The sequence below is a fragment of the Camelus dromedarius genome, chromosome 2 (genome assembly GCF_036321535.1).
Source record: "Camelus dromedarius isolate mCamDro1 chromosome 2, mCamDro1.pat, whole genome shotgun sequence".
Taxonomy (NCBI): domain Eukaryota; kingdom Metazoa; phylum Chordata; class Mammalia; order Artiodactyla; family Camelidae; genus Camelus; species Camelus dromedarius.
This window is the reverse complement of record NC_087437.1, coordinates 50,616,611-50,644,609: the sequence shown is the minus strand read 5'-3', so window position 1 is coordinate 50,644,609 and position 27,999 is coordinate 50,616,611. Positions and strand designations below refer to the sequence as shown.

General features: G+C 43.1%; 2 protein-coding genes across 15 annotated transcripts in view; both read left to right on the top strand.

Annotated features, from left to right (window-relative positions):
* The window catches only part of MCF2L2 (MCF.2 cell line derived transforming sequence-like 2), a 210,608-nt gene extending 204,596 nt beyond the window's left edge, over window positions 1-6,012 (top strand). For 5 of the 12 annotated variants that reach the window (XM_031452028.2, XM_031452010.2, XM_064493195.1 and 2 more), the window contains one exon: window positions 473-1,223. In XM_031452028.2, the coding sequence (XP_031307888.1) occupies window positions 473-678 (206 nt within the window). In that variant the 3' untranslated portion in view covers window positions 679-1,223. Of the gene's footprint in view, window positions 1-472 lie in introns of all 12 variants that reach the window. The other 7 variants (XM_031452021.2, XM_031451998.2, XM_031451983.2 and 4 more) reach the window with 7 other exon arrangements.
* An 8,414-nt stretch (window positions 6,013-14,426) lies between these two features.
* LAMP3 (lysosomal associated membrane protein 3) overlaps window positions 14,427-27,999 on the top strand; it is a 34,107-nt gene continuing 20,534 nt past the window's right edge. For all 3 annotated transcript variants that reach the window (XM_010976217.3, XM_064493191.1, XM_010976216.3), the window contains exons 1-3: window positions 14,427-14,616; window positions 22,593-23,341; window positions 24,208-24,336. In XM_010976217.3, coding sequence (XP_010974519.1) covers window positions 14,568-14,616; window positions 22,593-23,341; window positions 24,208-24,336 — 927 coding nt within the window. In that variant the 5' untranslated portion in view covers window positions 14,427-14,567. The remainder of the gene's footprint in view (window positions 14,617-22,592; window positions 23,342-24,207; window positions 24,337-27,999) is intronic.

The following is a 27,999-nucleotide window of genomic DNA, read 5'->3' as shown; positions in this document are numbered from 1 at the left end:
GAGAGAGAGAAGCAGCATGTACTTACTGTCCCTCTGATTTTCCCATGCAGAGAGCAGTGGCATTTGGCAAAGGCTGCCAAGGAGATAGGAAATGGGCAATACTCAGGAGAAAGGAAAAGAGGCCAGGAAGAGAGGAGGGTGAGCAGGAAGGAAGAACAGCAGGAAGGTCGTCAAGCACAAAAAGACTATGACCATTTTCCTGGAGGACGAGGAGCGGGGCTATGAACACCATGTCTTCTCAGTCACAGTTACAGAACATTGAGCTGGAAAAGGGAATCTGCAGATTACAGACCTCTGAGCCTCTGGGCCCAGACAGAGCAGTAGGGTCCTGGGAGAGTAGGAGTTAGAGATGAGGAGAATGGGTTCCTGGGGATGGGTGCTGCCCACTACATCTTGCCATTAACTTCGGGGGACGTCCTCCCACCCCCACCCCCCAAACAGCAGGCCAAATTCTTCCCTTTCTTTTCCCAAGGCTGCTCCAGCAGGGAGTTTATCTCCATGGAAACCTTTGACGATTGTGAAGGTGCAGAAGATATGGAAAAGGAGAGCAGTGCTCTGAGTGTAATTTATTTCCTTCTTACCTCTTTCATATTCCTCATTCCTGTGCATCAGCTTCGCCTGCCCCTTCTTCCCCTGCTCCTTCCCTTTCTCCCTCCTTTTCATGATTCTCACGCATAAGGACCCGCCCTAATCCAGGAAGCTGAGGTCACTGGATCTATGCAAAGTGGTTCAGACCCCCACCCAACCCCAGCCCAGCATGCCCTGCATCGCTGGTTTCTGGCCAGAGTTATGGGCTGTTGCTGCGGACCCAAGTGGCCCCGTGGGAAATCAGGGGTGGCCCCGCTGTGCCAGCAGGAATGGCCATATTGGCCTGGTCTGGTACCCAAGCACTGCACCATGTCCCTTCCCTTCCAGCTCTCGGGGCTTTTCCAGTTGGACGACAATTATGAAACCTGTACCTCCAAGTCTGTTCAGGAAACGGGAGAAAGCATCCAGGGAGAAAAAGGGGGTGGCCATGAGAAGGACACGTGAGTGTGAAAGCGGAGGAAAGTAAGCGAATTTGTTAGCCGTTGCTTCTCTGACTTTCTTCTTGGAATTGCAGGGCCACAAACTAAACTGAGGAGAGCCTTGGGGTGTCCACTGGCTTGCTCGCCCCTGCGGGGGAGACTAGTTTGTGGGCAGAGGCAATGCGGCTGTAGAAAGAGTGCCTGAGGTCGCCCTCGCTGGAGAACTGACCCTCATCCCGGAGAACTGACCCTCATCCCGGACAACCGAGCCGCCCCGGCCGCCTTCATTCCTGGGAGATGCTGCTGTGGGCTCGGAGACCGGCCCGCCCTTAAGCAGAAGCAGCAAAGGACCTCAGAGCCTGCAGCTCCGCCGCCGGGGTGGGGGACAACAGGGCGGTCTTCCCAGAACCTGAGGAGCAGTCCGCCCGCGGAGCCCATCCCCACCCCAGCATCGCCCGGCGGAGAACTTTGCGCAGCTCCACACGCGCCTGCGCAGGCGCAGGAACGCGGGTGCAGACCCCGCAGAGACACTCGGGTAGCTCGGCACGCGCTTGCGCAGGGACTCGGCTCAAGTCCCGCGGAGAGCCTCGAGCTGCTGGACACGCGCTTGCGGAGGTTAGCGGAGCCCAATGTTGGAGTGTTCGGTGCAGGGTTTCTCGGTATTGGCACTTTTGACTTTGGGGGCTGGATAATTCTTTGTTGTGGGGGCGGGGGCTGTCTTGTGCACTGTAGGATGTTTAGGAGCGTCTCTGGCCTCTACCCTCTAGATGTCAGTAACGCCCTACCCACCTCCTGAATTATGACAATCAAAAATACCTTCAGAGATTGCCAGATTTCTCCTGGGGTGGCAATGAGCTGGAATGAGAAGCTCTGGTGCGGGCGCTCAGACTCCACGGGGCACACCTCTCCTCTTCCCCCGAATTCCCGCAAGAATGCCAATGTGGTGCCTGTGTTACTTTGTTCCAGGATTGTTTCCTTTTAGTGAGGGTTGGTTACAAGTTAACTTCTGAGGTATTTACGTTTAGATTTATTGGGTTTTAAGTTAGTTTAAGTTATTTCAGCTATTTATTATTTATTTTATTAATTAACTTTCATTTATTTTCATTTTTCTAGTTATTTAAACTTTAAAGCTTTAAAGTTACCTGTTTATAATTATTTTGTCTTTAAGGTTACTTCGTTTTTGAGTTATTTATTTTCAGTTACTTTTTATAGTCACTTTATTTTAAGAGTTATATTTTCCAAATTAGTTAGCTTTAGAATTATTTATTTTGAATTATGTATCTTTACAATCATTAATATCTGAGTTATTTATTTTCATGGTTATTCTGTTTTTAATTATTGGCATTCTTGAATTATTTATTTTTACAGTTACTTATTTGAATACCAAAAAAAAAAAAAACTCACTGGAGCTTTAGAGTTATTTATTTTCAGAGTAAAATATCTGTAGTTATTTTGAGTTTTCCCCTAAGTTCGGGTTAGAGTTATAGTTATTTATTTTCATTTACTTTAGATACTGGGTTATTTTTACAATTCACTTAGACTATTTTTAGTTATTTAGTTTTTTTAAGTTATTTGGTTTTAAATTATTTTGTTTTCAGTTACTGCATTTTGAGCATTATATTTTGAGTTTTTATTTTCAGAGTTTTTAAGAGATTTAGTTTTGAGTTATTTTGAGAATTATTCTCAGTTAATTGTTTTCAGTTATGTCTTTGCCATTCAAAAATTTTTTCTATTCTGTATTTTTACTTATTTTATTTTCTGGTTTATTTATTTTCAGAATTATTTAGTATTAGAATTATTTCGTCTGTCAGTCAGGGTCCAGTCAAAAGAGAGACACTATACTAGTTATTTTAACAGAGAGAATTTAATGTAAGGAAGTATGATCCAGCTATTGGAGATTTTAGTGGGAAAAAAAAGTGATAATGAGACATAATTTAACTGTAAGAAGCAGCTACCAGCCCGAGGGCAGAGGGAACAAGGAAAGAGGCTGGTGGCCCCACATGGCTGAGGGTAGCCCTCTATGGGGGAGGCAGTCCCCAGGTTCCCCCAGGAGCTAAAATGTGGGCCTGAGAACTGGGTGTAGAACTACCCTCCTAGGGAGAGGGCGCTGCCATCTGGTGCTGGAAGAAGGGTCCTGATGAGGCTGGTTGTGGAAGTTTTAGGAAAATGACAAATTGCAGCTACTGGAACTCACTGTGACTCTCATTGCTAGAAGAATGCTGACAGGAACCCACGCACCCAGGGAGGAGCATAGCCCTCTCCCCTCCTCCAGCCTCTCGTGGTCTGCCCTGTTGGCTGAGCCTGACACTGAGCAGCTGGTGGAGGTGAAAGCCCCAGTCACAAAGCAAAGGGAAGAAGGGTGGGTGGGGAGCTGAGAGATCATGGCTAACAACGAGCACCCTGAGCTCTGGAATTGTTTAGTTTTAGAGCTAGTTTTGGATTTAGTTTGTTTGGTAATTGTTAGGGTGATTTGATTTTAACTTTTCAGTGGATGAGGGATCTGGCTGAGTGTTGGGTCCCTGATTCATTCCTGGAATGGAATGGGTCAGCAAACACCTGGGGAGACTTCCCATGAGACTCAAGAATATCACTGTAGAATTCAAGAAAACCAAAATAGTGTGTCCACAAAGAAGCCCTTTGACTGTGTGGCCAAAAAAAAGGCAGAGACTAGGACAGATCATCAGGGAGGGGCTCCTTAGCACAATTGTTCAGCAGAATAGTCTTTGAAATTTTTCAGAAAGTTCAGCTATTTTGGGGGGCCACCTTTCATGCCCTTTTTTCTAACAACAAAGTATCTTTCCTGGTAGAGTGTGTTTCAGATTGGTAGGATACACTGTTTATTATTTATTAAAATAAAGTTCTTTCCAAATCTGTAGGATATCTTATTTCCTTCTACCTGCATTATTTTCCAACCCATATTGTTTCATTTCAACCATAAGAATATTTATTTATGTGTTTATGTATTCTCTCATTTCATTCAACACCTATTTCCTGCGCACCCCCATCCTAAGGAAGGTGCTGGCACCAGGAGAGACCAGGGAATTATGAAGATGAATGAGACGTTCCTCAGTCCAGTTGGGGGAGACAGATGTGGAAACAGGACATCACAGCTCAGTGTAACATACTGTGGGGGCATGGAACCCTGCTGCTGACTCTTCCTGATGTAGTCAGGGAAGAGGTGACATCTGAACAACCATTTTCTCCAGGTGGAGAAGAAGAAGAAGGACATCCTGGTTGTGGCAGGCACAAAGGAGTGATGTACAGCAGGGAGGATGCATTGGCAGAGGGTTCAGAAAGACACTAACATTAAGGGCTGGCCCTGGTGCTTGACAGATTCGGCCTCAGTTGGTCCTTGCAGCCAGTCTGCAAGAGACTAGGAGGCGACCTCTTCGGTCAGTGCTCTTCCTGATCTCACTGCTCCAACCAGTTTACAAGACTCTCTGACTTGCCATGTCTGGAATTCTTCAGCTCATTTCTGGCTTTATCCTTTGTCCATTCACTCCTTCCTACTTACCCTTGGAGGTGAGTCCCTCCCTCCTCCACCTTTTGATTGCTGCTTCTTAAACATCTGCAAGGAAGGAGGAGGGCTGAGACCAGCCAGCTGTGAAGTGCAGGTGTGGGAGAGACAGAACAGAGGAGACAAAGAGCAGGGTCTCAGGGCAATTCTGCAGACCAACATGGTGGGAACAGGTTCTTTGCGAACCAGTCCTAACATTCCACATGTACATTCAGCAACCCTTGAAAGGTTGTGTGGACTCCTTTCTCAAAGATGGGAACCTGTTTTAGATCCAACCCAAGCTTGTGAATCAACAGATTGGGATTTTTCTAAGCATTAACAGCATTGAGCATGTCTAATCTACCAAGTCAATCTACAAAATCAAAAGGAAGTTCTGCATAATCTCTCATGGTACGTTTTAACTTTTTATAATACATATTCTTACAGTCACTCTTTAATATACAGATTTCCCAGCTGATTCTTCTCTGCTTTGGTATCTCTGATTATCTTATCAATTACTGTGTATACATTTCTCAATGAGAATATGTAAGAACTAGACCTGGACAGAAAAATCTTCTAGATTCTGACTATTAAAATAGTCAGAAGACACATCACTTGGATGGTCTTAAACACTTTGGCCAGTGGTTGGCCAGCTGCCCACCACAGAAACAGCCCAAAGCTTTCTCAATCCTTTGTACCTCAGTCATGTTCTGAATCTACAAAAATGGCTACACTGGATGCTACTGGCAGAGTGCAAAGTGCCCAGACCTCCCAGGCCTCACAGGAAGAACTTCTCCACAAATCTGTCACAGGTGGGCCACCAGAGGAGCCATTTCAGTACCAGTCATCATTGCTGATGTCCCGCAATGGTGCCCCCAGGTCTCCAGGATGGTCCACTCTGACCTTCCACTCTGGCATCCTTACCCAGGCCCCACACTGCTGCTCTGCCTACAGGTGTCCTCTGAGAGAAAACCCCTCTGCTGGGCTGGAGCAGTCAGGCTCCCACTGAGCTCATGGTGGACTGAGGGGTCTATAAGGACAGTGGAATAATTCTCCTATAGCCATGCCAGATACATAGTAGGTCCCTGGTAGACACTGCATCCCCTGCCTCAGAGCCTGGATACACTGCTCCCTCGGGAAATAGTTGTGAATCTTTTAGATGTCTTAGAAACCAGTGGAAAATAGAGGGTGACTCTTCTATGAGTGAAATTTGTATCATCTTTCCACTTGGATAAATGGAAAAGAATCCAAAACCATCAAATAAAATCCTACAGCCTTCTTTTACTAGAAGTCATTATGTTGCCTGCTGTCCACCAGAGGGACTCATTTCAACACATGGCTGAGGAGTGGGAAAGCTGTAGCCCCAGGTGTAAGTGCCCTGGCCCAGAATCTGTGAAGTCTGGTGGAAGTGTGAGTCACGCTAAACACCAGCCATGACCATGAAATGATAGAAAAGTTAGAGGTCCTTAAACCAGCATTTCCCAGAGTATATTTTGCAGAATAGGCTGAAGAGTGGAAGAGTTCAATGAGTTAATCCCACAGTGGAAAAGAATTATCTAAAAATAAATACATTTTTAAAAATACTATATATTCTACTCATCTCTTGCTTGATCCCAATTAATATATTAAAGGATCTGAGAACTCTTTTAGGAAGGAAGTCTCAATGCTTTTGTTAAACTCGTGGTTTCCTAGAGTTATTTGACCACAGAACCCTTTTTTTCTGTGGAATATAATGTCATAACGTCCCATGTGTATTCGTAAGGGGAAAGACTATGGTGCTGTAACAAAGAGATCCAGCAATATAGTGACTTAAAGAATATGAAAAGAGGCAAAACAATGATACATCATTTTTCATTATTAGACTTCCAACATTTAAAAATTTGATAATACCAGTGTTGGAGAAGGTATAGGAAACTCAGCACTCATACACTGTTGGTGAAAGTATAAATCAGTACTGGCTTTTTAGAAGACAATTTGTAACAGCTTTCAAAAATTTAAGATAAGTATTTGCTTTGATCCAGAAATTTATTTTAATGATACACTCATACAAATGAACAAAGATATGTATGTACAGGTGTTCATTTGATCATCGCTTCTAACAGGAAAACAAGTAGTGAGAAATGAGGAGCAGCCTAAGTGTCTGTGGTAGTGTTAAATTTTATCCCCAAGTTGATACTCCTCTCTCCAAAGTCCCACATCAAATTATCTTCCCTTTAAGTGTGGGCTGTGCTAGTGACTCTAGTAAGTAGAATGTGGTAGAAGTGATGGTAATCAACTTTTAAGACTAGGTTGTAAAGAGCATTTTGGTTTCTTCCTTATTCTCCCTCTTGGATTACTCACTGTGGAAGAAGCCAGCTACCATGTTGAAAGGACACTGAAGCAGTCCAAAGGAGAGACCCACATGGCGAGAACTGAAGCCTCCTGCTGACAGCCATGTGTGCGAGGCACCTGGAAGGTAGATTCTCCAGCCCTAGTCAGTCCTTCACATGGCTTCAGCTCCAGCTGAAACTTCACAGAGACCCAGAGCCAAAAGAACCCAGCTAAACCACCCTTGAATTTATTACCAGAGGGCCATGAGATAATAAGTGTTTGTTGTCTTAAGCTGCTAAGTTTTGAGGTAGTTTGCTTAGCAACAATAGATAACATATTAAAGTTAAAAAGCTAGTTAATAAAGTATTGTACTGACATACAATGGAACTCTATGCAACTGTTAAAAATAATATCTTCTTGAGATGTAAAAAAGCTAAAAGGAGCACTATCCCCACAATTGCAGATCAAAAAATCTGAAAAATATGCAACTTCATAACTTCTCTTGGACCCATGAGAGAGCTAAGTTCACAGAGCAACCATCTAACCTGAAGTCAGACACCTACAAAGAGAAGCACCTCAAAGAGAGATGGGACTCCAGCACTTTCTCATGTGGGGCAGGCACTGCTGTACACTGGCAAGGAGAATTCAGCTAAAATTGTTAATGGCCCAGTGTGGGCTTCTAAGAGAAAATAGAAACCCTGGGGCCACAGATTTGCATCCACTTGCAGACTTTTCTCCATGGTCTCACTGGGCACTCACAGAAAAGACTAGTGAAAGTCTTGAGAAAGCATCCTTCAGGGCATAGCCCAGGGGAGGGGAATATTAGTTGCTGCAGGAAGCGATAAAACTATGTTCAGATCCTATTGTCCGATCTTTCCTACAGAAAAAAAGCTGAACCAACTGCTGAATGAAGGGCAATAAACACTTACACCCTTACAGGGCTGGTAAATCCAACTGCAGCTGGAGAAAGATAACAATAAAAACCAAACCTCTGATTCTGGCAGAGAAGTGGGAATATATGCTGAGGCCAGAACTTTTGCTGGGGGCACGGTAGAAACACTTTGAAGGTCACACCCCCTCAAGACCCAGGGACAGAATGCCTGCATGATTGAGACTTAATCAGAACAGAGCACCTCACTCCCCAGCTCCCACCACCAGGCTAACTAACGAGCACTGACTATCAAGTAACAGTGGAATATGCTGGGAAAGCTACAAGAGCATGGAGAGAGAGAGAGAGACTCTGACACACGCCAGGGAAGACCTAAGCTGAGGGTGGAGCAGACACTGAGAAAAGCATTTGGGCAAACAGGCCATATCTTAAACACAAATAGCACTTGAGGAATCTGAAGTGTGTGATGCACTCCGGGTAGCTATAGCAACAACAAATACAAGGATCTAACAAAGGACTGAAAACTGCGAGGAATGATAATCACAGGAGTAAGTATAGAAGCTTTTCCCCCTTATTTACATCACCTTAAAAGATATTTGACTATTTAAATAATAAAAGTATAACAGTATGTTATAGAGTTTGTAACATATGCAAAATTAAAATGTATGACAAGGGAACAGAGGCCAAGAGGGAAGAAACTGAAGTACACTGTTGTAAGGTTCTTATATGTGAAGTGGTATCAGATCATTTGAAGATATGCTGTGATACCTTAAAGACATACTATAAACTCTAAATTACAAACTCTGAAAGCAGACACTAAAATAACATGACAGAGTTATAACTAATAAGCAAACAGATGAGATAAAATGGAATTTTAAAGACAACTAATCCAAGAGTTGGTAGAGAAAGAGGAGAAATGAAACCAAGAACAGGTAGGAAAAATAGAAAACAGTTGCCAAGATGGTAGACATAAATGTAACCATTTCAATAATCATACAGTCTGAATACACCAGTTAAAAGGGAGTGAGTGTCAAATTGGATATATGAAAAAGAAAAAAGACCACCCTTCTGGCATACAAGAACCCACCTTATTGTTAAATTAATTAAATAAACAAGGGGGCTTTTAGACTGGGGTGGCTTTAATGCCTTCGTAGCCTGCATAAGCAGACCAAAACCTAAGTCTGAAGTGCCTCAAGGTTAGGAAACTGAAACCCAAGGGCAACCAGTCACAAACAGCCAACTTGTCTTTCTCTAGTTATGCAACCACTTAAGCTCTAGCCAATCAAATAATTTCCTTGCTTTGCTTCCACCTCTTCCCCTAGCGTCTGTCAAGGGAGCACTCCCAGCTACTTCTGGGGAGGACATACCAATCCTAAATGTTTACACATCAATAACAGAACTTCAGAATACAAACAGCAAAAACAGCACTGCAAAGAGAAATAAACAAATCCACAATTACAATCTGACATTTTGACCCCTCTCTGTAAGAACTGATAAAACAAGAGAAAATCAGTAAGAATACAGAATAGTTGAACAACACTATCAACCAATTTAACCTAATTAACATCTATAGCACACCGAATCCAGCAACAGAATTCTGTTAAGTTCACATGGAGCACTTAACAAGACAGACCACTGTTACGAACTGAATCGTGTTCCCCCGTGTTTTGTTGGTCCCAGCCTATTGTTGACTGAAGAAAAAAAAAACGCACAACCTGAAAGATGAGAATTATGTTTTATTCCGCAGATTTTCAGAGGACTTCAAGCCCAGGTGACAGCCTCTCAGAGAGCCCTAAGGGTCTGCTCCAAAGAGGTAAGGGAGGAACCAGGATATGTAGGGGTTTTGCAACAAAGGCCAGGTAGTTGGAGCATCAAAAGATTACTGTTAATTAAAGAAAACCAGATATCTAAAGTTAAGGAATTTAGTGCTTTTCTATGTATGGGAAGATGCAAGAGTCTGGGTTCACTGAAACCGTTCCTTTGATATGCACCTTAACTGTCTAAAGCCAGTATCCTGCTTTCCACCCTGAGTCCCCTCAGGGTGCACCATTGGGGGCTGCTATCGTGGCTTGATGGGTGCAGCATCCTTTGTTTACTGGTCTGCAGGCAGCATTTTTCATTCCCGCTATTGATAGTGATGTTCTCCACTAGGGACTAGGAATGCCTGAGGCACTCACCCAAGCCTGTGGGGCCAGTGTTGTAGTTAGCCTGGTCCATGTGGTTCTTATTATGATTTCAGTACACACTTCAGCAAGAAACCTTCAGAGAACTTAAAAGAACAAGATTTATTACTCAACATCCTGGAGGGTACACAGCACACCCAAGGGCCACAAAGTGAGGTGACAGGTTGAGAGAAATAGAACAAACCTGGGGCTCTGCCCTTATTAGGGTCTGAGGGTGAGGTGTCTAGTATTTCACAGGTTCACTCTTTATTGGCTAATTTAAAGCATAAGAGAGGGAATTAGGGAATGAGAAGGGAGAATCCAAAAGAATGTTGAAGAACAGATTTGGAGGGCGGCTAATAATACCTCATTTCAAGGTTTATTATAAGGCTACAGAAGTCAAGGCAATTTGATCTCGACATAGAGATAGAAAATTATATAAACAGAATAGACCTATATACATGTAGACAATTGATATTCAACAAAGGTAGGGAAGAAAAAATAATCTTTTCAACAATTCGTGCTGGAACAATCAGTTATCTATATGCAAAGCAATGAACTTTAATCCACATCCCCAATCATATGAAACTCTCAGTAAGATTAATTAGATTTCTCGCCAGAAACCATCAAGGCCTGAAGGCAGTGAGATGATATATTAAAGTGCTAAAAAGAAAAAGCCTGTCAATTCAGAATTCTATATCCACAAAACTGTCCTTCAGAACTGAAGGAGAAATTAAGACATTCCAGATAAACAAAAACTGAGATTTACCACCAGCAAGCCTGCCCTACAAGAAATGCTAAAAGGAGTCCTTCAGGCAGAAATGAAAGGTTACTAGACAGTAACCTTTCAAACCACATGAGAAAATAAAGAGCACCGATAAATGTAGCTACCTAGGTAAATATAAAAGATTATAAATATATTTTTGTTTGTCTTAGTGAGATCCAGCTGCAAGTCACCATAGACTGGGTAGCTTAAACAACAGATTTACTTCTCATAATCTTGGAGGCTGGCAGGCACCAGCGTGGTTGGGTTCTGGTGAGGGCCAACTTCCTGGCCTGTAGACAGCTGCTTTCTCACTGTATTCTCACTTGGTGAAGAGCAAAGAGAGGACTAACTCTCTTCCTCATCTTAAAAGGACACTAATCCCATCATGAGGGTTCCACCCTCATAACCTAATTACCTCCCAAAAGTCCCCACCTCCAAATACCACCACATTAGGGCCTCAGTATATGAATTTTGAGGGAACACAAACATTCAATCTGTAGCATTGTTTGTAACTCCTTTTTCTCTTATTTGATTAAAAGACAACTTCATAAAGCAGTCATTATAAGCCCACTAAGGTAGATATACAATGTATAAAAGTGTGATTTATATGGCAATAATAGCAAGTAGTAGAAGGAGACAGTGGAGACAGAGAGAAGCAAAGTCTTCATATACTATTGCGATTAGGGTAGTAATACTCCAAACTAGATTGCTATAGGTTGAGATGTTCAATAATCTTCAGGCAACTACTAAGAAAATAACTTTAAAAACTGTGGTAAATGGAAGGGAGTTTAAATTGTAGACCAGAAAGTATCTATTTAACACATAAGAAGAAAATAATGCAGGTGCAGAGGTACAAAAAGCAAAATGGGAGGCATAAATCCTACCTTATAGTAATTACATTGAATGTAAATGTGTTAAACATTGCAATTAAAATGTGGGTATTGGCAGAATGAGTGAAAAAAAATTATCCCACTATATGCTGCCTATAAAAGACACACTTTAGACTCAAAGATACAATTAGATTGAAAGCAAATAGGTTGAAAAAGAAATACTCTGTTCAGAGTAACCAAAGGAGAGCTGGAGTACTCAGTAATATTTGACAATATTTGACAATAAAACAAAAATTGTTACTAGAAACAAAGAAGGACATTTTCTAATGATAAAAGAATCATTCTATCAAGAATATATAAAAATAATACAGAGAAGCCTAATGACAGAGCTCCAAAATAAGTGAAACAAAAACTGAAAATAGAAGGGAGAAATAGATAATAAAAGAATAATAATTGGAGTCTTCAATACTCCACTTTCAATACTGGATAGAACAACTAGCCAAAAGGCCAAGCAGAAAATAGTCGTGAACAGCACCAAAGCCTAACTAGAGCTAACAGACTTCTAATAGAATGTTGCATCCCCAAGAGGAGTAGCATACACATTCTTCTCAAATGCACATACATTTTCCAGGATAGATTATATGTTAGGCTATAAAACAGACCTTAATAAATTTGAAAAAACTGAAATCTTAAGTATGCTCTTCATTCATAATGGAATGAAATTAGAAATCAAGAAAATTTGGGAAATTCACAAATATGTGGAAATTAAAGAATAAACTCAATAATGGGTCAAAATAGAAATCACAATGGAAATAAAAATAATTTGGGATGAATGAAAATGAAAGCTCAGCATACCACAACTTGCAGGATGCATCTGAAACAATGCTTAGAGGGTCCAGCTGCTTTCTGGGACACCCAGCTGTGGCATCTCTCCTGTAGTCGGAGGCAGGAGCCCTTAAAAACAGCTTCAAGACTCTCATTCTCTGACCTGCCCAGGAGCCTGGTTGCAGACATCTGACAGTACATGTTGACTGGATCAATGGATGAGCCTTCTCGCCTCAAAGCCACACAGCCTGTGTCACATGTCAGGCTAACCCCTGCTTCTATACACAACTTCTTCCTTCAAAGCCTTTGGCAGCCCCTATGTCCTCTTGGCTTGAGACTGGACTCATCTGGCTTTTTGGCCTCTCCAAATGGCACTAACTTGACCTTTCAACTATATTCCCCACTGCTCCCTAGTCCCCTCCAGTCAAGCTTATCACCACTCAAGAGACTTTGCTCCCTGTGGCCAGGAGAAGAGGCACGGGCTTCAGGGCTAGACAGGCCATGATGCAGATTTTAGCCTGTTATGTGATGTTGGGTTTCCACATCTATAAAATGGGGATTTAAAAAGTGTACCCTATAGAGGTGCCATATGCATTACACAGTATCAGGTACATAGTAAGGATTCCATATATAGAATATTATTATTATTATTATTACTACTACTACTACTATTCTCCAACTATCCAGATCCTCTATGACCTTCAAAGTCTCCCCAAGTTTCAACTACCACAGAAAAATGTCACCTCTGACTATTTCTTTCCTCATCCAGTGTGGCTCTAAGCAGCAAACAATTGATCACTCACTCTCTGGCTATTACTGTATATCAATAAATGTTGTTTCTCAACTAGGCAGTAAGCAACTTGAAGGCATATATTATATTCTAGTTCAGAACACCTCTTTAGCAGTAGTACAGCACAATACTTAAAATCCTAGACTCAAGCAAGACTGAATTCATAGCTTGGTTTCTTCATTTATTACCTAAGTGACTCGGGGCAAGTCACTTGACCTCTCTGTTCTCAGTTTCCCCCATCTGTGAAATGGGACAACAATAATACAATAGTGCCCACATAGAGTGGCTGTGGGGCTTAAACGGAATAAGAAGAGTGCCTGGCCCATACTATCTGCTTAATTATTGTCTATTGAATAAATTGATTCAAAGGCCAGAATACTAGACAGGATGTAGCTGAAATTAGGTTGACTGACACAGTTAATCTTCACCTGCCGCCATAAAAGTCCAATTTGGAAACACACCACTTGTTTTGGTAAACTTGCTTGATCAGAGTGTTTAGAGCAACATAGTAAGACCAAATAGTTGCCAAAGTTGTTTTTCAGGAAATGATTTGAGACTAAACTGAAAACTCCAACCCCAGTGATCAGGAGGGTATCCTAATATACTACCTATGTGTGTATTCCTCACGGGGACCCACAGCCCTGAGAGATAGACCATCATTGTTTTGTCTAATTAATAGAGGAAGGAGATAAGGCATGCAATGTTTGCCTTTCGAAGATACTGAATATTATTTGTGTTCCAGGAAAACCACCTGGGAGTAGGCATTATTATCCCTATTTTACAGCAGAAGAAACTGGGGTTCTGAGAGGTTACCCGGTCATACAGCTGATGAGTTGGCAGAGCCAGATTCAAACCCAAATCTACCCAACTCCCAAGCTTGTACTCCTCCCATCCCAACCAGGTGAGGCCCCAGGTGAGGCTGCCATGATGAGAGAGCAAGGCCGCCTCTGACTTCCTATGAATACACACACAGACAGATGGTGCTCTAGCCACTGAGTTTTAAGACTCTTGCTCAGCCTCATGACTGAGGGACCGGTTTTCTCCTGGCTGAGCAGTCTCTGGGTTTACTGAAATGTACTCAAGATCTTAGAGAAAAATGGAGACCCAACTTATGAGAGAAGGAAGCTGGCGCTACCACAGATCCACCACATCTTGTGGAAAATGATGACAGATGCCCCTCACATTGGCCCCCGGGGACATCTGCCCTCTCACATCCAGCCCTCACAAACACTGAAGACAGAGATTAAGTGCCTGCTTCCACACAAGGGCCACTTGTGGTTTCCCTCCCCTCTGAGCGCACCACTTGGGAGGGCCTTTCAGTTACTTCTTCTAACGTAAGTGACTGGTTTCTCCGTCACAAGTGAATGAGGGGCAGAGGAAGTGTCTGCTCAGTTGCCGGAGCCTGCCCAGGAACCAGCCTCACACCATTTGGGGACGCAGCTGAGCGTAGCAGCCCCTTGGCAAGGCAGCGGTGCTCCCCGGCTCCCCAGTCATGTCCTGGCAGCTCTCTGCAATGGTGGTGCTCTTCGTGTCCCTGGCCGGTGAGTGACACACATGACTTTCCATGGTGAACTATTAAATCTAAGTGCATTCTAGTGCCACTGACTGGGTGGGACAGGACAGACTGCAGGTGGTGGTAGCGGCTTCAGCTACTGTGGGTATTTGACTGGAAAATGTCTCCTCCTTATTACCTTCCACACGGAGCACACCTTCGTTTTTTCCCAAAGTTTTCAGAGTCTGGGCTTGTTTTCCATGAGTCAGGCAGAGTAGGTGTCAACCCCAGTAGACAGTGACATTATTTCTGGTTCCCAAATGGGTTCGAGGCACCAATTAGTGAGAATTTGTAGAAATCACTTCAAGTTAAGAGATGGAGGGCTGAGCCAGGGCTCAGAAATGGGGCTCTTGCCACACTGTCTGCGGAAAGCAGGGCATGCCTTGCTTTTCCTGTGTTTCTCAAGTGAAGCACTATGTTTATATTCTATAAACAGTGATCTGTGAAGATGAGGGAGGTGTGGTTTGACAAACTGCCATTTCAGAAAGATGTAAGCCAGGGCATCAAGGATTTCTTTTTTAATTACCAGTGTACTTCAGATCAGAGAGACTGTCTGGGAAACTGAGCTTTTAAAATGATTATTTTATGTACCCACCCACTGCTTTCATCAACAGCATTTTCTCCCTAGGACACTGAGTTGTCTTTTTGCTATTATCAAGTTTGCTGGTTGATTTACAGTTCCTTCTGGAACCACTGAATTGAACATTTGAGAGAACTAGTTCTGTCCACGTCCACATGGCCCCACTAACACACTCAAATGGGGGACACAGCTGCACTTGAGCATAACATGAATTGTTATGAAAGTTGGATGAAGGGTCAAAGGCCAGCTGTCCTAATCCAGCCTGTTGTTCCTTGTACCACACTTTCAGAATTAGAGTTTCACATTCTTTTGGAGGCAAATGGAAAAGTCCTCATTATATTTAGCAGGACAAGCTAGTAAAAAAGCAAAAAATCTCAATTTATTTTTTTCTTGTATTTATTTATTTATTGAAGTACAGGCAATTACAATGTGTCAATTTCTGGTGTACAGCACAATGTCCCAGTCATGCATATACATATATTCATTTTCATTTTTTTCATTAAAGGTTATTATAAGATATTGAACATAGTTCCCTGTGCTATACAGAAGAAACTTTTCAAAAACTGTTTTTCTATATAGTGACTAACATTTGTAAATCTCAAATTCCCAAATTTATCCCTTCCCACTCCCTTTCCCCAGTAACCATAAGATTGTTTACTATGTCTGTGAGTATGTTTCTGTTTTGTAGATGAGTTCATAGTGTCCTTTTTTTCTAGATTCCATATATGAGTGACATTATATGATATTTTTCTTTCTCTTTCTGGCTTACTTCATTTAGAATGATAATCTCTAGGTTCATCCATATTACTGCAAATGGCATTATTTTATTCTTTTTATGGCTGGGTAGTATTCCATTGTATAAACATACCACAACTTCTTTATCTAGTCATCTGTCAATGGACATTTAGGTTGCTTCCATGTCTTGGCTATTGTAAACAGTGCTGCTATGAACATTGGGGTGTGTGTATCTTTTTGAATTAGAGTTCCCTCTAAATATATGCCCAAGAGTGGGATTGCTGGATCATATGGTAAGTCTGTTTTTAGTTTTTTGAAGAATCTCCTTACTGTTTTCCATAATGGCTGCACCAAACTACATTCCTACCAATAGTGTAGGAGGATTCCGTTTTCTCCACACCCTCTCCAGCATTTATAGTTCATGGGCTTTTGAATGATGGCCATTCTGAATGGTGTGAGGTGCTACCTCATTGTAGTTTTGATTTGCATTTCTTTGATAATTAGTGATATTGAACATTTTCTCATGTGCCTATTGGCCATTCATATGTCTTCATTGGAGAATTGCTTGTTTAGGTCCTCTGCCCATTTTTGGATTGGGTGGTTTATTTTTTTGTTATTAAGTTGCATGAGCTGTTTATGTATTTTGGAAATTAAGCCTTTGTCAGTTGCATCATTTGCAAATATTTTCTCCCATTCCTTAGGTTGTCGTTTTGTTTTGCTTATGGTTTCTGTTGCTGTGCAAAAGCTTACAAGTTTAATTAGGTGCTATTTGTTTATTTTTACTCTTACTTCCATTGTCTGGGTAGACTGCCCTAGGAAAACATTGCTAAGATTTATGTCAGAGAATGTTTTGCCTGTTTTCTTCTAGGAGATTTGTCATTTCTTGTCTGATATTTAAGTCTTTAAGCCATTTGAGTTTATTTTTGTGTGTGGAGTGAGGGAGTGTTCTAACTTCATTGATTTATATGTTGCTATCCAGTTTTCCCAACACCACTTGCTGAAGAGACTGTCTTTTCTCCATTGTATATTCTTGCCTCCTTTGTCAAAGATTAATTGACCATAGTCTGTGGATTTATGTCTGTTCTGTTCCATTGATCCATAAGTCTGTTTTTATGCCAATACCATGCTGTTTTGATTACCATAGCTCTGTAATATTGTCTGAAGTCCAGGAGGGTTAAAGATTTCGGTTTAGCAGTAACCCTCAGTGTCCTGTGCATGGGTGCCAGTTCAATGGCTGGCAGATGACTGGTGGATTTGGGAATGCAATGAGTGTGCAGTATATGTACAGGGAGGTAGGGAGGAAATGCCTACACTGCCCCCTCCTCTCTGACCTGCACATTCTCGGAGGCGAACTGAGTGACTGAAGCATGTGGAGGTGTCCATTTTTCAAGTGAGGAGACTGAGACAGGTTGTGGATTTGCTCATGGGCACTTAGCTAGCAAATAGCAGCCCTGAGATTGGCAACCAGGAAGCCTGGCTTTGGGGTCCATGCTCTGCACTCCTGCACTACACTTCTGCATACATAAGTTCAGGAGATACTTGTTGAACTGACATGAGCAAAAACAATAGACATTTTGCTGGGAAAGACATGGCTTTTAGATAAGCTAACTGTGCAGTCTTTATCCAGTCACTTTGCTTCCCTGGTATCCAACTGCTCCTCCATAAAATGAGGGGATTTAAGTTTGTGTCAGTTAAGGTTCAGCAGCACATAAGAGACAAACCCCAAATAGCGAATTAAACAAGGCAAATGTTTGCTTCTCTCTCATGTGAAAACAAGTCCAGAGGAATTCAGACCAGATCTGGTTTACAGACTCATTATCATGGACCCACCATCCTGTGTGAGACTTCCACCTGTAAGGCCTCCTCATGGTTCTAGATGTCTACTGGAGCTCCAGCATCACATACACGTTGTGGGCTGGCTAAAGGAGGAAAGAGGAAGGCAATGAGGAGGACACAGAGGTGACTGAGCTCCCTTCCAACAGCCTTCCCAGAAGGCCCACATAGCCCTACCACTTCTATTACTTTGGCTTGAATTTGGTCACACATTCCCACCCAGCTGGAAAGGAGGCTTGGTTGTAGGGGGCTTTGTTCCAGGCAGCAAGTGCTCAGCTTAAACTCATGGTTCTGTTACTAAGGAAAAAGAGGAGACTGGATTTGAGGGTAGTCAGCCAGTAGACTCTGCCACAGGGCGAGAGCCCCTTCTGTTTGAGGGTTCCCTTTGAGTTTCAAGTCCCACAGGAAACTTAACAAAGGTGGGATTTACATCTTTCTGCTAAAAGGTCTAAGATTAAACTGTGAAACTGAGCAGAATCTTGCTAAGGGCCCACCCCTGCCGACCCACACATCCAGAAGCAGTCTTCCTGCTGCACCCAGCTGGGGCTGCTCATGCTGCCCAGGAGATGCCAGAGAAAGTGCTCAGGGACTAAACTCAATTCCCTGCCCCTGGATATGGCCCCAGGGTTTACTCTCCAGCTGTGGTCCTTAGAGTTCTGCAAAGTGTAGCCTCCAAGACCTGCCAGGCCTGCTCCCTGCTGGCCCCCAACCTGACCCCCTTTTCCCCATGCTGCCCCCAACCATGTTCCCATCATGCTGAGTTCCTTGCTGTTCTCCAGACATATCTGGCTCTGAAGCCCCTGTGCCTTTGCACGTACTCTTCCTCCTGCCTGTGGGATGCCATTTACTTTCTTGTCTGCCTTAAGAATTTCTCCTTGTGCTGGATTCCCCGCTCCACCCCACAGCACTTGGGGCCTGCTTCAGTAGTAACACCTGTCACACTGAGGAGTATAGTCCATTTCTGTGTCTGCCTCACAAGGCTTTGTGCCCCTGAGAACGAAGATCTACTCCCAGTGCCTGGCCTGTTGCTTGGCTCAGAGGAGGCTCCTACATATCTGTTGAATTGGGTATGGCAGGGAAACCAAATTAAGGCTCTATGCGAAGGCCTGACTGTCTGGGAAATACCTAGAGAAGAAGCCCTTGTGTGGTCACAGGCTTTCCCAGGGCCTGGCCCAACAAGTCATCTCTCAGCTACTCCTGTGGGTTGTAAGGGAACCGAAACCTTCTCATGCCCCTTCCTGCAGCTCACCATCTAGAGGAGTCCAAGGAAGGGATTAAGGCTCTGAGATCCTCATTTGCTGAGTCTCTTGCATCCTGGAGAGGAGCTGCTGGGGGTTAGGGGGTGGGAAATTTACAAATCAGCATGTGGATTCCAGACTGAGTTCTTTTATGTAGACGGAGGGTCGAGAGATTCTGAGCTATGGCCTGCCCTGGCTTCTGCCCACTGCCCTCTTTGTGAGTCTCAGACAGACCAGTGAACTTGCCTAAACCTCTTGGGGGCCTAAAGATCCTGTTTTAAAGCTATGACCCAATTTTAACAAGGATTGGTCATATATGTGTGGTCATACTCATAAATTTTATACAACAGTATTTTTCAGAGTATTATTTCCACTGAGTACCTAACAAACATATGAACTTCCTGGGACATATTCCAATGCACAGCATAGGTACCCCTGTCTAAGTTCTATCTAATCACCTGCCCATCTTTTATAGCCCACACTCTTAGCGGGAAACGGGGAGAGGAGGGTCGGAGGCAGAGAGGGGGAGGAGAAGAATATTAGAACAGTATTTCCCAGTTTAATCTGTAATGCTCTGTCACTTTTGGTCACTTTTAGTCCTGCCACCTACCAACTAGGTTTTTGTTCACCACAAAGTCACACACCATATGGAGACACTGTGACCGCCATCATCTCTAGGCACGATATTTCCTATCCACCAAGCACAGCTTGACAGGGTGCCATGAGTCTTCTTGTCCTGTTTGGGATGCTGTGCATCCATGAATGGCCAGTATGCTTTTACCCCCTTATCTGAGTTCATTCATCACTACTGAGAGAGGAGTTCTAACTGCATTATGAAGAAGGTTCCCCTTTGAAAGAGTATGCTACTCAGTTGAGGGAATTCTACTCAGCTGAGAAGATCTGCTTTAGCTCATAAGCATAAGCTGTATACAGTGGGATTTTATCAAGGATCTAATCTTACTGGGAGAGCAAAATACAGGTGGTTCCCAGTCTCCCAGAGTTCTCTGCAGCAGTCTTTGCTTTTTACTACAAGATATTCCTGGACACCACATCTTAGAGTGAATTCTATTTCTCCATATTAGTATTAATACAATGGACCTAATGGGGTTCCCATTGGGTTCTTGACCCAGAAAACCACAAATCAGGGTCAGCCTAAATGAATTGTGAAAATAAATCTTCAGTGACTGTCAACCTTCATAACAATCTTGAAAGGAAAAATCTTGCTCCAAGCTCTACAATGTAGGCATAAAGTTTCCACATATAGTGATTTTACAAAGATTTGCAAAGTAAACCTACAGCCCAAAAAATTTACAACCCTCAAATATCATACTTTTTAATTGTCCAAGTAAACATTTTAGATACAAAAAACCCTATAACAATAGTATTCAGAAACTAAATGTCATTAATAGTAAGTCTACTTAATAGTAAGGCAATTTGAACGGATACTTTTGTCTTTCCCATTTTGCAAACCAACTATCAGAAATAATTCGTAAGTGTTACTACTGGGTTTAAAGTTAGAACTTTTCTTCTGGAAAATAATTACTATTTTAGCATGTGGGTCTTTGAAAGCCTCACTAAGGATCACCATTATGAAGCTTTGGTGAATCAGGGTCACTGCAGAGACAACCTACCGGTCTCCCCTCTGCTTGTGTCTCTTTTCTCCCCATTCTTCCCAGTGACACACACCACCTCCACCCAACTCCAATCCAAGGGCAGGCTTTGGCTCAGACATGGGTTTAAGCCTCAGCTCCAAAACTGACAGGTTGTGTGATTATGGTCAAGTTAATAGAATTTTCTAAACCTGAGTTTCATCATCTGAAAGGCAGATAAAGATAGTACCCATCAGAGGGTTTTTGAGAAGAGTTGGTGAAAGATGGCCCTTGGCCTGAGGCCTACGATGTAGTAAGTGTTCAGTAACTTGGGATTTTTATTGTTATTATTATGGGAAAAGTAACCACTTAGAAATATATTGAATGAAAGAAAGAGATAGTAAAGGATTTTAGGGATGATTTTGATTTGCTATGAATTTCAGGACTCTATAAACACCAGCATAGAGTGACATTCTTTCACTTTTCCCTGTGTTTTCCCAAGTCACTGCCTAGCACTGGGGAGCTGTTGCTCCAATGAGTGAAAATACAATGGGTAAACGCAGTGAAACCATGGCATTGTAGGGACAGAGCCATGTCTCAGAGTGCCTGATCATGAACTCTCAAGGAACATCATCAGAACTTGTCCACTTTCTGGCTTGCTATGTGCCTGGAAAGAGGCAAGAACAGAACTATTCTGGTTGAAAAAGAACCAGAGGCCTTCCTCCCTGAAGGGACGGCCCAGAAGAGAACCTGTGACAATAACTCACGCTCTTCATATGCTTACTGATCCAGGAAGGCTTTCACTTAAACCAGCTTGCTAGAGCCTTGCAATAATCCCAAGAGGTCTATAGTGCTATAGCCCTCATTTACCCAGTCAGTTATTTAGGCAATCGTTCCACGTCCCCTGAACGCTTTCTATGCACAGACTCTGGTGGTGAAAAAACACACACAGTCCCACCTTCAAGTTGCTTTTAATCTAGTTGGAGAGATGCACAATCAATTAAGCAACCAATAAATAAACATAACCGGGGCCACTGTTCTGCTCATACACACTGTCTGGCCACGCATGATGTTAAATATTTGAATATCATCCCCTTAAACACTTACGAGTTGTGATTAGTGCAGTGAAAGCAATGAGTATAATGATGTGATGGGGATCTGCGGGGGTGGGGAGCTCTTTTATATGGGGAAGACTCTTTGAGGAGCTGATATTTAAGCGAGACCATGAAGGACAGCACAGCAGATGTAGCAGAACAAGCACTTATGGACTAATTTACCTTCTCAGTTGAAAAAAGCTGGGCCACTCAAAAGGTTAAGTCAGGGAATAACACGAACTGGTTTATATTTAGAAAACTGATGGCAAAATAAAAAATGGAAAGGAACTGAATCTCTTGTCATTGGAGGTAATTGAGCATAGTTTGGATGTATATGTGGCAAATATCCAAAGGTACAATTCACACATGAGATGACGGTTTGTACTAGATAATCTTTAAGGCCCCATTCGAACCTGGAATTATATGATTCTCTGAAAACTGTACAACTCAGTGTAAATCTGTATCACTGGTATTCCTGCTGCCCTTGCTCTGTCAGGTCATCACAGCAGCGCCCTATACGGGAATGCTCTCCACCTGGGAACTATCTGGATTCACACTTGAAGATGGAAAATGAAGAGGCATTGGCACTTAGATAACTAGCTGAGCATGATTGCTTTGGGGTGCTAGGACCACAGCCCATACAGACAAAGGGGCAGAATATCTACAGTGTGATCACAACACTGTAAAAACATGGGTGCAACCAAATCGTTAAAATTGTGGCTCGTGGTAGAATTTTGAGTGATCTTCACATAACTGTTGGATCCTTGTAAATGTCCCCCAGATCTAAAAAATGCGTATTAATTTTTAATGAGGAAACATAAGTGTGGAGTAGGGGCGGGACTCACTAATGTGAGCTATTAGTTGTTGTGTTAATATTTTTGTTTCCTAATTTGCAGTGATCCTGCATTATGGTGGTCACACGAGAGCCAAGCTGTTTCCAGAAATCTCAGGCTCTTCTCCATCCACAACAGCAGCAACAGTACAGGCCCCAGCAAAACCTTCTCTCCTGCGGCCCACTAACCATGTGCCTCACAAAACTTTGGCAACAAGATCAACGGATGGTCATGTCACCTCTCAAATAGCTTTCACAACCTCCAACTCTGAGACCCTGACCACCCACACAACCATAAAAATTCCAGCAACAACTTCCCTGGTAACTACAAACAGCACCTCATCTACCAGCCCAATAACCCACACCCTGGTCACAACCCTGGCCGTACCCAACAAGTCACACACAACTTCAGTCACTGAGGCTACAGTCGGTCCCAGCATGGGTCCCAGTTCATCACCACCTACCATCACCCCACCAGCCCACACAACTGGAAACAGGCCCTCGACTGTCAGCCACACCACTGGGAAAACCACCCAACCCAGGAGCCAGACCATCCTTCCAGCAACGCTGTCTGCCTTACCACACAGCAGCACAATTAGTCAGAAGCCTACTCTACCCACCAGCACCCCAGGTCCAACCACAACCGCACATAATACCACCCAAACAGCCTCACCTGCTCCCACAGCTCCAGGGCCCACCCTTGCACCTCAGCCGTCATCAGCCAAGACTGGAATTTATCTCGTTCTAAATGGAAGCAGGCTCTGTATCAAAGCAGAGATGGGGATAGAGCTGACAGTTCAAGATTCAGGGACGGTAAGTCAAGGCCATAGGACGCTATCTTCAAAAAGTTTGAGTGGGAGTGCCTGGCTAGGAATGAACACTCCCCTGTATCCTGTATCTTGAAATAAAACTGCGAGCTCCTCTTTCTCCAAGGTGCTCCATTAAAAGGTGAATCTGTTTTAGAACACATATAAAAGTAGCAACCGATAGTGATTGTGTGGATCAAAGAAAGCACGCATCAAAATTTTAAATACGCACACCCCTCAGTTTCAGCCAGTATGGGCAGAGTGTGTGTCCAGCGTTGACCCCAGCCTGACTCTGCCCCTCTGGATGACTTCCAAGCCTCAGCAACTTTCCTGTGAAACGAGAGATTTGGATTAGATTGTCTCCATGGTTCCAGCCAGCTGTGACATTAATATGACAATAATATGAAAAATCCAACTTGACAAGAAGATTGGAGGGAATAGGGTGGGGGCTAAGGGTATTCAATTTGCTAAAATAATCACTATAAAGATAACATGTCCCTTTTTGGCACAGTTTTTATGACTTCGAAGAAACCTTCCACATGCAGGTTTTTAATTTGAAACAGAAGGGTAGCAAACTGGGTAGTAAAACCTATCCTGTAGTACCCTTCAACATGTTTGATTTAACAAAAATTAAATTCCACGTGGTTTATCAAGAGTATACTTGCCATGAATTATCTATCAAAGAACTCCTTCAAAAAATCTTTTAAACAAAAGAGTTTGGAAATAAGAGGTGTCTTTGGGGACTTTGAAATTCTCCAGTGAACACTCACTAGCCTTGAATTTCAGGCCCGCTTACTGGCCTGTGCTTCTAGTCTCTCCCAGCTGGAGTTTTCTTCCACGGTTCACTGAAACAACCTCCTTTATTTGGTTTAGGTTCTTTCACCCCTAAGATACTTCAGCATCGACCCCAATGCAACTCAAGCCTCTGGGAACTGTGGCTCCCGAAAATCCAACCTTCTCTTGAACTTCCGGGGTGGATTTGTGAATTTCACATTTACCAAGGTGAGGCTGAGCTCCTTCACTCTACCTGGCTCTAACGCCGCTTCCCCTAACCCTCACCCTGGGGCTCAGTGGTGCAACCCTCCACTTCACTTTAAGTGCAGGGGAAATAGACCTCAGAGACTTTTGAGATCTTCTCTGATAAGAACGAGGGTCGTGGAGATGGAGAAGGCAAGTGTCAACATCTTCTGTTTGCTTTCCTCCCTCTTCAGCCCCCTCAGTGCAACCTAAGAAGGGCTTTGATGCCTCTTGGGGGAGGCTTGGCCTTGGGGAACCTGGCCGCAGTGCCCCTTGCAAGCCACCCAGAGGAGGAAGTTGTACAGATGAACAGACCCATAGAAATTCCCAGTGGGCATGAAGAAATGTGATTACACTAAGACCAAAATTAAATGTCACAATGGGTTCTTTCCAACCACAGCAGGCAAAATTCAGGGACAAACCAGGCACAGGGTTTTCCAGACCAGATCTTGGGAGGGGGAGGCAACGGAGTAGAGTGGAAGAGCATGGTTGTGGGGCCAGAGTCTTTGCTATAAATTTGACTCTGTCACTTGCTCTCCTTGTGGCACCAGGCAGACAGTTTTACCTGTTTGAGTATTTTTTTTAATCATTTGAAAAGTGGGGTAAAGTAATTAAAGATCCTTCCTGTACAGAGTTTTGTCCAGTACATGGAAACTGGATGTTCAATAGCCAGTAGCTGTTCACAATGACTGAAATGGGCAAATGTCCTGGGAACACAGTGATGGTCATCTCCCCCTGTCAAAGGAGAGACTTGCCCCTGCATGCCCCAGAGTGTCCTTCAAATAGGTCAAGAGGACCCTTGCAGCTGGAACTTGATGGGGGCCTCCTTCTTGCCTGTCTGACATGACCCCTGAAGTTAGAGGGTCTTGGTTTGCAGATCTTGGAGAGCAGTGAGCATAGACTTTGGGATTAGAGAAATCAAGACTGACTCTCAGCCATAATACTTAGGAGCTGCATGATCTTGGACTAGTTGGGGTTTGTTTCCTTCTCTATAAAATGGAAATAATGGCAGCTATTTAGTAAGACTCTTAGGAGAATTAGAAATGCTATACGTAAACCATCTAGCACAGTGTGTGGTACATGCAATGGTCAATAAAGAGGAGTTATTAACTTGGCCTCACAGGCTTTGTCCTCCTCATGCATGCTTTTCTCCTTAAGGTAGTGATGCATTTGAAAAGTTGATATTTTCCTTTCAGTACCAAATGGAAAAACACATAATCCTTCACCAGAAGAATATTCAGGGCATAATAAGTGCTCTGTTCCTGGACAACTGAAGTTAATCTAGAAAGATGTCAGGAATCTTTAAAAAGTCACTTCAGCAAAATGCCAGCGGATAGGCATAAGCATTTATGCTCTAATTTAGGGCTTAATCCTACCAGACCATTGCATCTGTGAAAAACTGCCTAAGGGAAGGCTTCCGAAAACTCCAGTGTTCATCTGTGGCACACAGTGGCCATGCTGCCAGGCCATGGACAGAGCTGTGAGCAGGAGTTGCTTTGGCACCTTTCCCTGTCTCTTTTTGCTCTTTTCATCTGTTTCTTGGAACGATGCCTTCAGGCTCAACTCTATTTGATCAAGCTCCACTCAAGTGTTGAATCCCTGCCTTTCTGGAAATCCTCTATGCCTCCAGAGGCTGGACAGGAAATGAGTGCCCAGTAGCGCTAGAAGGACCAGTAGGGCCCCCTCTTCCCATCCTCCTTCAGGAAGGAATAAGGTGAGCCTCTCAGTTCATGGCTCCAGGTGTTGCAACAGCAGCTTTGCCGAGTCTCGCCAACCACATTCACCATATTCATTCCACTCCCAACACCACTTCCCAAGGCAGCTGACCTTGGCTTTGTCACAGGAGAAAGCAGAGGGGCTCATAGAAAGTAAAAATTCCCACCACCCTTAACCCTTCTGGGGGATTTCCACATTTTAAAAGAGAAATTGTTTAAGCCAAAACAGTGGCCACAAATCCAAAGATTACAGGGACTAAGCATAGAACTTAATGAGTCAAGTGGTGAAAAATTAAAAATGTCTTTTTCCTGGTAATGGGCAGTCCTTATTTTTTATTTTCCCACTTTTGATGAAGACTTCATTCTTCCATTAAATCTGTATAAGAAAAATGTGAGCATAAGCATGCGATGGCAAGCCTCAGAGGGAGAGGTGAGGAGTGCCCTCCTCCTCTGCAGGGCAGTTAAGTATTTTACATCTCACCTCTGTCAGGTGGTGATGAGAGACCAATGTTTGTCAACACTGACTATTCAAGAGAAGTCAGAAATCCAGATCTTTTTATAAAAGCACATGATTATTGAGTGTTGACAACACATTTTTAAAAAATTTGGCCAAACAAAACACAACTATAGGCCAGACTTGGCCTGTGGATCCTGGCAATATGCCTTCTACCCGAACAGGTGAACTATGTGAAATGTATTTAGACAGGAAAGTTGTCTAGATTCTTCCACAAGAGAAATGGGCTTAACAATTCAGTCAGTCAACTTTGCAAATGTTGCTACTTTCTATGCCAGTGCTTCTCAACAGCAGCAGTATTAACATCTGGGTTAATATGGGTAAGTCTTTGCAGTCGGGGCTGTCCTGTGCCTTGTGGGATGCTGAGCAGAATCCCTGACTGCTACCTACTAGATGCCAGTAGCAACACCCAGCTCCAGCTGGGACAGCCCAAAATGCCCCCAGATGTTGCTGAATGTCCCCTGGAGGGCAAAACCACCCCCTGGTTGAGAATTAGTGTTCTAGAGAGAAAAAGAGCCTTGGAAAATAGAACTACATGTTAGTTATAATGTCATAGATGTTATAAATGTGAACCAAGTATAGAATGATAAATGGATGCTGATTAGCAAGACTGATTTGTCAACCAATTTATCAATAAGAATTTACTGAGCACCTATTTTGTCCCCAACACTAAGCTCAACATAATGGGAGAAATAAAAGAAATATAAGACAGGGGAGGGTATAGCTCAAGTGGTAGAGTGCATGCTTAGCATGCATGAGGTCCTGGGTTCAATCCCCAGAAAATCCATTTAAAAAAAAAAACTAATAATAAATAAATAGATGTAATGACCTCCCCCCCTAAAATAAATAAATAAATAATTTAAAAAAGAAATACAGGCTATAGTTTTAGGTTTCAAATCAGGTACAATAATTTGTAATTTTTAAAATTGAAATATTGCCAATGACAGAAACATAAAAAAAATTTGCCTCCTAAAAAATCACTTGAAGTTGTTCAGGCAAGACTTAACTTATGCATATCATTTCTGTGTGACTGTGGACAAGTTGCTAGCTCTCTCTCTCTGAGCCTCAGTCTCCTCTTCTATAAGATGGGCCCTCCAGGACCTGTTTTGTCTAGCCGGACGCTGGGCTGGCGTATGTGAGGGTGAGCTGGGCTGGCGTATGTGAAAGTGCTGAGCATGGTGTCTGGCCTTTAGTGGGATCAGGAGAGGTGGGTTTCCTTTCTCATTTCCCTCAGTTTCATTTTTTTAAAAGCTGAAAACCTTTCCATGTCAGTGTCTCATTTGATTAAGGTGACATGCTGAAAGCTGTTCAGACCCTTCAGGTGCGGGGTAAATATATCTCCTTTCCCCTGCCACTCCCCACAACTTCCTTCCTGCTCAGGATAGTTGGTTTTAAAAATATCTTTCAGACACTTTGCGT